This window comes from Anneissia japonica, unplaced genomic scaffold (genome assembly GCF_011630105.1).
Source record: "Anneissia japonica isolate Jap-2015-1 unplaced genomic scaffold, ASM1163010v1 scaffold1785_len1016330_cov206, whole genome shotgun sequence".
Classification (NCBI taxonomy): domain Eukaryota; kingdom Metazoa; phylum Echinodermata; class Crinoidea; order Comatulida; family Comatulidae; genus Anneissia; species Anneissia japonica.
In genome coordinates this window covers 926581-937735 of record NW_022694363.1, presented here as the reverse complement: position 1 = coordinate 937735, position 11155 = coordinate 926581, and the positions used below count along the sequence as shown (strand labels likewise).

The window sequence follows — 11155 nt, the reverse complement described above, 5'->3', positions numbered from 1 at the left end:
AAGCATGTTAGTAGCGGCCGCTAAATAATTATTTAGCAGCCACCAGATAATTAAGTGGCGGCCGCTAGATAATTAAACAGCTCTGAAATTCAATTTCACTTGTGGCACTAACAGGCTTCCGTAGAGTTGCATTCAAATTGGATGATTAAATATTTATAGACCAATTTCTTTCTCAAAGAAACAAAAATTTCCTGAGTTTACCAAGATCCTTTTTATTTGGAAAAAATAAAGATTTTAAGTGATATGATATGGCAGTTATGACATGGATTTCTAGTGATGACTACATAAACTTGTTACACTGTATATATACTGTCTCTTATACACATCTTATACAGTCTATACATAAATAAACCTATTATTATTTATTGTTATACCATAGTGGAGAAAATATCTGAGGAATTGTCAAAAGATGGTGATAAAAAACATAAAACACAGTGTAAAGATTTCAGAGATACGATTGTTTTTAATTGATTGAAGTGAATTTAGGCACATTATGGACATTTTAGGAAAAATTCCATACTGCGAGTGCTTTTTATTATAATTTTTAGCTGCCTTTTAAAAAGACAAGTGGTCATCAGAAAGACAAAGCTGTTCTGATGATTAAATCACCAATTTTTCTGGGGGTGGGGGGTTGGCTGTCTCTTATACACATCTACTGCAACTGTTAAAGCAACATCTAAAACATTGCCAAACAATCAGGATGAAGAATGTGATATTAGATCAGGTCATGGTGAGTTTAAAATATTTTAATGGGGTTTTTTTTTAATATTTAAAAAATTCAACTTTTGTAGGAAATATGACACTATAATCAAATATATCTTCACAGCTAACATTTCAGAATTCATAATACACCATTTTGCCAAGTAACTATCAATTGGAGGACTTCCAGAGGAATAGCATTTTGCTCTACGTAGTTACCATTATGGATTACTTAAACGATATTTTAAAACGGAAAACACTTACTTGATAAAGTAACATTCTGGGGTTGTTCTTCAAATTCTACCAACAAATGCAGTGTAATGACTTTTATAGTGTCGTAGTCCTGGAGAACATAATTTTGTAAAAAAAAGGGGTACATTCAAAGGTGTCGGTAAAAAACGGGGATTGTGTTTAGTTGTTTTCAATTGAGTTGAGTATATAAGACACACATTGTTATCTAAAGTATATTTGAAACCCCATACCCAGAAATGTTTCAGCTCTTAGAAAAATCTAATTTTTATATGTTATAAAGATTTATAAATATAATACGGAATTGCTAGTTCAACTGAATTTGGGTAACTTCCTGATGATGACGTAATTAATGTCGAAATATTGATAGTATATGTATTATACTATCTTATTTGAGATTAATCAGTGGACCTTTCGATTTCTGGTAACTGTCATTGGGGATTTCCAGAGGCCTAGCACTTTTCTTTATGTAGTACCATTATGCATTAACAGTGGTGAGACTGAGGTGGGCATGGCTCTTCTAGTACTGACACCCTGCAAAAATTGTAATGTCCCACCCTCTGATTAGTGAGTCTAGCTACTGGGCTGGCATAAATGCATCGGGCTGTACCTCATAAACAGCAAGTTTCTTTTCTTATAAAAAAAAAGATAATAAAATATATCTTGTATCTTGTGCTGCCCTCATCATAGTCTCATCAATTGTTTCTCAATAGTACCATCATTGTTTAAGATGTTATTAAGACTGTGTAAAATGTTGGTATTTTATGTTTTATGTATTAATCTATTATTACATTACTTCCAGGAATCTCTTATGATAATTACCAATTGCTGTTGCTGGATATATCAGTTTTTTATGATAAAATGGTCCCAGCGTCCATCAGTATGCTGCAAGTATTGTACAAAGACCTTGTGACTGATGCTAATACATTACATAAAGCTACTAAGATGCATGACTTGCTGAAATACTTGTATGCGTCTGGCAATCTAAGTCCAACTGATTTTAGTGTTCTGTATGACACCATAAATATAACTGGACAATATGCATACCAACCAAACATTATGAAACTACTTCCATTATTCCAGAATGTCAGGAATTTTGAAATATCAAAATTCAGTTTACACAGGCAAAAGCTTGTAAAACTAGGAATAGCATTGACTCAAAATGATGTAGCAAAACTTGATGGTGTATATAACTTGCCACCAAAGAACTATGAAGACAGCTGGCATTTGATTCAGGACCTGGAGCACAGAGGGGTAATTTGTGAAGGAAAAATGAAGAAATTCATTGGCAAGTTGAGTGCACTTCAATTCCATCATCTTGTGAAAGCACTTCTAGAAGGTAAACTTTAAGGATTTGTAACTTAATGAATGAAAATAAAATTACAGTCTATTCCAGTTTAAATCCAAAGCAGTTCTCCAACTGTGTCTGCAATCATCATTGTTTAAAACATTATTAAGACTGTGTAATATTTAGGTATTATATGTTTGTTATTACATTACTTCTAGGAATCCCTGATGAAGATTACCATTTGCTGTTCTTGGAAATATCAAACTGGTATGATGAATTTGTGTCCATTGGTATGCTCAAAGTATTGTACAGAGATTATATGACTGATAGTGATCTACAATGTGCTACTCAGGCGTTTGACTTGCTAAGCATCTTGCATGATTCTGGGAATCTGAGTCCAACTGATCTTGGTATTCTGTATGACACCATAAACATAACTAAACAATATGGATTCAGACCAAAGAATAAGAAACTGCTTCCATTATTCCAGAATGTTAGGAATTTTGAAATATCAAAATTCAAATTGCATAGGCAAAGTATTGTGAAGCTAGGAATGGTACTGATTCCAGGTGATGTGGAAAAAATTGGTGATGCATACAACATGCCAACAGTGAAATATGAAGACAGTTGGCATTTGATTCAGGACTTGGAGAAGAGAGGGACAATTTGTGAAGGAAAAATGAAGAAATTCATTGACAAGTTGAGTGCACTTCAACTCCATCATGCTCTGAAAGTAGTTCCAGAAGGTAAACTTTAAAAAAAACAAAAACTTTACTTTAAAATTTTACTGGAAATGGGCTTTAAAGGAGCTGTAAATAGACTTGAACATTATAATTTTTACAAATTGGAATTGGTTAGTATTAGCTTCTCTTTGTTGCCTCATCATGCTGATGGTGAAGACATATTTCTGCATGGCAGTTATTCATTATGTTTTATATTCCATTATTTTATTTATTAATTTAACACTTATTTAGCATTTATATGGTGTATCACTAAGTATTGGTTGTCAATGCCTTGAACATTAAAATTTCTATTGATGTCTTTAGTAGTGTCATGAATATTTGCATTACCATCATTTTTTTTTCGACATTCACATTGTTGTCGTTATTCTGTTGTGGAGGTTTAGTATTCACTGCTGTCTCTATCAGTCTGTTAAGAAGATTATGAATAGACCATTACATGGTGCATAATAATCAAGGAAAGGCACCATTCAGCTTTTTTGTTGGGGGGGGGGGAGAGGAAGTGTTTCTATGTTTCGCTGTAAAATTATGGGTAAACATTTTTTTAAATTCATTAATTTCCATGTTTAATTTGGCAAATTTTTTGATACAAGTTTATTGAAGTTAATTTCAAAAATTATTTTATGGTGATAGATGGTATTTTTCGTTTGACAATACATCTTTAAATATTTTCTTTCATTATAAGCGTATTCTGGATGGTACTGTATATGGTAGCAGTATATGTTTCTACTTGTTGATACTGTGTTGTTGATACTGTGTTGTCATTAAACAGTCATAAATAACTATGACTTATTTATTATTTATTATACAGTGGTTGACAAAATGTCTCAGGAATTGTCAGAAGATAGTGATAAAGAACAAGAAACACAGCTTATGAAATCAGAAAAGGGTAAGTTTAAGCAGCATTCTGCAATATTTTTACTTAATTAAGGCCTACTTGAGATCCAATCACCAATTCACCCGGAAAATCCGTCTCATAGAACATTTTAACAACAACGACAATGGTACAAACGACTACGTCAATCCTCAACCATACAAGCCCGCCAGTCTCACCCGCCAATGGATGCCTACTGTGAGTAAGAACCCATTTATCGAGTCATTTGTGAACACGGCTAAAAGCCATCTCAATGCCTTCATCAATAAAAACACGGGAGAGACAACCAAAGACAACTTGACTTTTAAAAACTTAACAAATAGCAATTGAGGAACTCAACAAAAATCAAAACATCACCATCAAGCAAGCAGATAAAGGCGGCGCAACCACTATAATACGACGGACAGACACAAGGACGGTAATCTGACACGAAAATTGATCTGCGCATGCACGGCCCCTGCAGCTTCTCGTTCTTGGCAAAATCACGACCTGTTTTTGGCCAATTTATCGTCCGTGGAGAATCACGAACAACTAGCTCACGCAGCCAATCAGCGCTCTTTAGAGATACCAAGCAGCCAATAAGCGCTCTTTAGGATATCTAATAAAGAGGGCGTGTGTCAGCTTAACGATGTCACACACTACCGTTTGTTCTTTAATTGCGAAACTGCGAATGATCAGAACACGGACGAGTATCAAGGATGGTCACAGTTCGTTGCTTTTGCGAAAGCACTCTATTGAACACTTCCGCCTACGTAGCAGAAGCAGAAACTCAACTTTCGAACAATGAATTTTATAAGCTACTTGATGCTGATCCCACTGTACGTTATTGTAATGAACTGACTTCTCTTTGTACTGAGTTATCTGCTAACACTAGTGATTTAGTTAAGGACCTTATTCCCCTCAACCCCCGCCCTAGCACTTTCTACACCATCCAACTCCACAAACTCCCCAAGCTTCTATCTGATAAACTTAATTCACTTTCCCCCAATGCTAGTGTTAGTATTCCATCCAAACAGGTTAAACTGTCATTAATTAATGAGTTCGAGGAGGTCATTAATTCATGAGTTCGAGGCGCTGTTAAGAGCTGTAGCCTGTCTCAATTTTTGTTTCAGTTTTTTATCGTCTCGCATCGTTATCTAACCGTTGTATACGATTATTTCATGTCAATGCTGTTGAGTAGTGTGTATATATTTATGTGATTTTTCCAGTTTGTTATGATTTTGAGACATTTTGGTGTGTTTTTTTGTACAACTACGGCTAGCCTACGTTGAAACCTGAACTCCACGCGGCCAACAATGTGTAACGGGAAACCCTCCGGTGAAACAACGTTTGCACCTGGCTGGACGTCTTGTGTTTACAAGCCTAGCATTTCGACATGGCATTATAGGGGAAGACGTGGTGGACGAAAAATAATTAGAAAAATACCGGTTGTAAGCTGCTACAAGCACAGGTCTAATGAGCGTAATAATGCTACAGGTGATTACCTTGAAGCCAATAAATGTTCGAGCCGCAATTATTGTAATTTAATAGATGTGAAAATAGATGAAAATAACGATGAAATCGAGGTAAATAGTAACGATGAGATGATGACTGGGAGGCCTAGCGAATTGAAACCTAGGAAGCACCAACCGTTCTTGCCGAAATTAGTTGTAACTAACACATGTTCTATCCTGAATAAACAAGATGAATTTAATATTATGATGAATGAAATTGGACCCGACATTTGTTGTGTCACGGAATCATGGATAACAACGGATACTGCCCCTGAACTTTATGACGTGCATGGTTATTTTACATACAGCAAACCGAGGTGTAACAGACCTGGTGGTGGAATCCTTACATTTTTTAAGGATGGCCTACAAGTGAAACCTATTGAAGGAATAATTGTTCCTGAGCATATTGAAGCTCAGTGGTTCCTGTCTCTTATACACATCTAGATGTGTATAAGAGACAGCAGGTGGAGGCTCCCTTCACATTGGCATACTGTTTAATGTCAATACATTGACTGATGTCATTAAGTATCCAGTTACATACAAACTCTTCAGTCACCTTTGCAAACGCGGAGGTAAGAGAAATAGGCCTCAACCTGTCAATAATTGGTGGCTGATTTTTAGGGATGGGTACGACAATGGCTTTTTTCCATTGGACAGGCAGCCTGACTTCTCTAAAGAAACAATTAAGAAAACGGATTACTAAATTCAACTGCAAATTCCCTTAAAATTCTAAGTGGGATACAATCCGGCCCCCGGCTTTATTTGGATTTACCTTTTTCAATTTATTATATACCTCCCATGGCTGAATTTGGGGAATCTTATCAACGGAAGGAAGATAGGCAGGAACCTACCATACAGTATATGGCCTGTCTCTTATACACATCTAGATGTGTATAAGAGACAGCAATACTACACATAATATGTCATTACGAAATAAAAAACAATATAGTGAATACAAATGTACTAAATCCCGATACAAAAATAGCCCGATACCTTACATGGTACGAATTCTCAATTCATTGTGAGGTCCTGTGCCGGATGAACCCCCCAGTCTGAATAATCTGGATATTATATATAGCTCAGGAGTAAAGTGTGATGTAAAATTGTTTTTTATTCTTTGTATTTTTAGTGTTTTGTGACTGTGTCATATTTTTATATACTGTACATTTATTAGTCTTATCACAAATTTTATAGATTTTATTGTAATTACCCAATCTACAATTCAGCTTAATGCTGCCAAAGATTGTGTTTTCGATGTTTTTTATCTCAATAAAATATACCCAAATAAAACTGTTCAACCTAGTCAGGACACACAAAATTACCCCTCCTGGTAGACAAATTGTATCGGCTATTGGTACACTCACCGAACATTTATCAGGATACATTGACTCACTTTTACAGCCTCTCATACCTTCAATCCTAGCTTCGTCAAGGACACTGCACACTTTCTGAACATACAAGAAAATATCCCCATCTTTCCTAACAATTCATTGTTGGTCACTTTGGACGTATCCTCTTTGTATAGCAATATTCCCCATGATGAAGGCCTCCAAGCCCCTTGCTACATTTTTACCCCAGCATTCGTTTTCACATGAACACAATAATGACATAATCTCCATAACTAACTTTATCCTGACGCACAATAATTTCGCTTTCAATAATAAACACTACCTCCAAATTAAGGGCACTGCAATGGGAACCAAAATGGCTCCGAATTATGCCAATATTTTTATGTCCATTCTTGAATCCAAACTCATTGCGTCATTCCCTCTTTAACCTCTGTTCTACCAACGTTACATTGATGACATTTTCATAATTTGGCCACACGGAGAATACAACCTTAAGACATTTATGGATCATGTGAACAACTTTCACCCTCATATTAAGTTTACATCTGAATATTCTCATACATCCATACCTTTCCTGGATGTAGCAGTTACCATCAATAACAATCGTATCTCCACATCTTTGTACTCTAAATCCACAGACAGTCACGCATACTTAAACTTTCACAGCTCACATCCATTAGGTCTGAAAAGGTCTATAATATTTAGCCAATGCCTCCGAATCAAATGGATATGCTCAGACATTAATGATTACAATTTTCATGTTAACAACTTAGCAGGATTTTTTCTCAGTCGTGGCTATCATCTTAACCTCATTAAATCCCAAATTAAGGCAGCAAGACGTTCACGACAAGACCTCTTATCTCCTAAAATCCGCCCCACATGCAATCGCATTCCCCTCATCCTTGATTTTCACCCCTCCATCACGTCCTTATCTAGGAACTATTAGAAATGACTTCGCCCCACTTCAACACAATGAATCCACCCGACTCCTACAGTATTTGACCAACCGCCGTTACTCGCAAGCCGTCAACCCCCTAACCTCAAAATGATCCTCACATCCTCACGCTTGTCACCACCTAAAAGAGGCAACTCTAAATGCAACAAACCACGATGCATGATCTGCAAACTACTCATCACTGACACACAAATTAAACTACCCCACTCCTCTCATACCATTCATCATCCTGCCCTGACTTGCGATTCTTCTAATATTATATACCTTCTCACTTGTGTCAAATGTAACCAAGGGACCTACATCAGGGAAACCGGCTGTAAATTTAGATTAAGATTCAACAAATACGAACAAAGCATCCGCAAAGGTAACATAGACGGCTTTCCTGTGGCCGAACATTTCAACTCTCCTGACCACAACATCAACGACATTCGCTGTGCACTCATTGCTTGCAATTTCAAATCACTCAAATATAAAACACACATTTTTGGTCTTAATAAAGACCTGGGTATCATTAGTGACTACACCTTCCCCCATGCTGATTCTGCTAATTAATTATGCTTCATCTTAGTATCCGACTCTATACCTTTATTCACTTATATTTATTCACACATGTATCTCATGTTTATATACATATAGTTCATTTCTATATATATATATATATTTTTATATATTTTCATTTGATAATTATACCTATGATTTTTGTACCCTGTTATCATAATACATTTTTTATATTTCATATTTTATAGACTGGATTATGTTCACTCAACTTGTATACACCGATATCCATTTTATTCTTGTTCATTTAAGACTTTATCTCATCCATATATTGCTACTAGTTTTACTATTACATATTATTATATTATTATTATTTGGCCCCCACAAACTCAGTGGTGCTGCTGCCAGCAGTGCAAAGTAACACCTTATTATTACTGATATCCAAGACTTAATGGTCTGCCTTACCATCCTAAATAAATTGCCTACCACAGCCTATATTTAAGAAATTGTGGAGTCAATCCCCTGCTCTTTTGCTAAAGAGTGTATTGTATTATTTGCACTTAAGCAATATTACACATGGGATCAACATCTTAAACCCTCCTCTGCAAAACTGCTCAATTTGCCACTTGCATTTAGCCCACAATTTGCAAGAAACCAGGAGAGCAGTGATGGTATTAAACCAGGAACCAAATATCTGAATTGATATATAATGTGATTTATAATAATTTATTATAAAGATCATGATTGATCTTGTAACATTTAATTGATTTAGATTATCATATTAGTTAATCTTTACCATTTGAATTATATGGTTTCAGAAGAGAACGACTTGGCAACAGAATCAACTTCTAAAAAATTCAAAGGAGAATTACCAGAAGATGGTTGTGTGGAACAAGGTGTTGCGTCAGGTCTTGGTGAGTTTAAATAGAAATTCTAGTGATGCTTTTGAATGTTCAATGTTTACATTCAGCGAACCAAACCTGGATGACATAGTTGTACATATGTGATTAACAATGACATTGACAGTGTCATGGACATTAATCTTATTGGTGTTGTCATCATTGTAATTAATTTTTAATAAATAATAAATCAACTTAAAATAATGCTATTTGAAATGACACTTTGGTTTCTTGAGATGTTTTCTGCTTCTATAGCAAAGGTCCAGCAGCGTTATTTGCTGCACAGTGCTCTATTTTCAACTAGCCAACTGCTCAGGCTAGGCCACAGGAAGTTACATAGTGAAAAGTTGCAAAACGTTTGTAGCGCTCTTTCAAAATTATTCGAAGTACCAACTGACCACTATCTTTTAACACTGAGCTCACCCTCTGTTTATAGAAGTAACAAGTAACAAACACCAAGTAACAAAAGCCCCCTCCCACCTCCGTCAGCATGAAAACAATAAAATATTGAAATATCTGAAACAATTCAATTTGGTGTCCGTGTTTAAGACGACGGAGATATGTTAGAAAAGGTTCAACAGAAGGCTAAAAAATGTTATCAACAATATGCAACCTTGAATAACCTGAGAGATTAAAATATTTAAAAACTACCGACACCAGTTTCTCCCCCCTCCCAAAAAAAGAAGAAAAACCACTATTCGTCGGGGAGAAAAAAAATTATATGTACTATATTTTCTACATATTAGTAGACTATCTATAAAATCTATTAAATAAGCCTCTGAAACCTCTAAATTGTTATTTTTTGTGGGTTCTGCCCCACTGGACCACTTTCGAAACGTTTTAATCGATGTCTGACCACGCTCACTTTGCTCTCGTCGGGGACCATGCACTCCCAAAATTGTACCACCCCCTTCCCAGATTTCAACTAGTCGCCAGTAGTGCTTATTGTCAACTTTCACACGCAATTATAAGCAACTAATTAGCCCATATTGCTTATGTTGCCTCCGAATAACTAACATCAAAGAAGTAAATCCTGGAAGATAGTTTATCATTTCCCTTCAAATTTAAAACATTGCTTGTTTAATTTAGATTATATTCTGTGAACTTAAATTTGCTGGTTGTGTAAAACTAAATGTTTTCTCTGGGGTAGGATTTGAATCACAATCGCGGGATGTTTCATCTTCATTATAGACAATTTTAGTGAAACTGCCTTATGAGTTTTGCATTTCTTATGGCCTGCTATAATGCTAACATGTATATATTTTATATTTTTAAATTATTTTTTTACTCAATAATAATCAAAACAGTTATATAAAAATTTATATTTTAATTATATATCAGTTAATGTATTTCACTGTTTCAACAATATAGTTTCAGTGGAGGAAGACTTGGCAAATGAGCCAACCACTAAAATGTTCAAAGGAGAATTACCAGGAGATGTTAATGTGAAACATAATGTTGGATCAAGTACCAGTGGTGAGTTTTTAATTTAAGATTCAAAGGTTGACAAAAATGATCAAAAGACTAAATAATTTAATTCAATATTCTAATTGTACTGAGGATGATTTTATTAGTTTTAATGATTTTAGTCTTGAGCAATCTCATTTTTAACAATTGTACTGGTACTGATATTGGGTATTTATATTGCGCCTTTCCCTTGCGGCTATGAAGCGCAAGCCAAGCCTCAATAATTCAGGAAAAAAAATGGAAAAAAATGGTAGGCATAAAATCAGTCATTATTCAGGAACCTGAAGCATCACATTAGTACAGTCACACAAACAACAAAGACAAATAAACAGATTACAACAATAAAAACACAAATGGAAAAAGAAGCAAAAAGAGACTGTTTTAATGGTATACGGACATAAACCACCCAGGACATAAACCACCCAATTGGAATATACCATTGTTAAAGTGGGTGGGCAACAGGGTGAACAATGTTGGGTGGTCTTGCTTTTATCTAGCTTTACTTAATTTGCTATTGTACACTCCTATTATACGCCTTTAATTCATTTCATTTCTTCTGACAACATGCATGTTGGTTAGTAATCATTGTAGATTTTAGTAATCACTGTGCTTAAAGTTTAAGTTACAATCTAAATCTAAATCAGGAT

General features: G+C 35.2%; 1 protein-coding gene across 1 annotated transcript in view; it reads left to right on the top strand.

The window, feature by feature from the left end:
• Window positions 1-675: 675 nt before the first annotated feature.
• LOC117101039 overlaps window positions 676-11155 on the top strand; it is a 15331-nt gene continuing 4851 nt past the window's right edge. Inside the window, exons 1-6 of the mRNA XM_033240904.1 lie at window positions 676-730; window positions 1751-2287; window positions 2455-2982; window positions 3788-3865; window positions 8961-9056; window positions 10413-10517. Of these exons, the coding sequence (XP_033096795.1) occupies window positions 1810-2287; window positions 2455-2982; window positions 3788-3865; window positions 8961-9056; window positions 10413-10517 (1285 nt within the window). The 5' untranslated portion in view covers window positions 676-730; window positions 1751-1809. The remainder of the gene's footprint in view (window positions 731-1750; window positions 2288-2454; window positions 2983-3787; window positions 3866-8960; window positions 9057-10412; window positions 10518-11155) is intronic.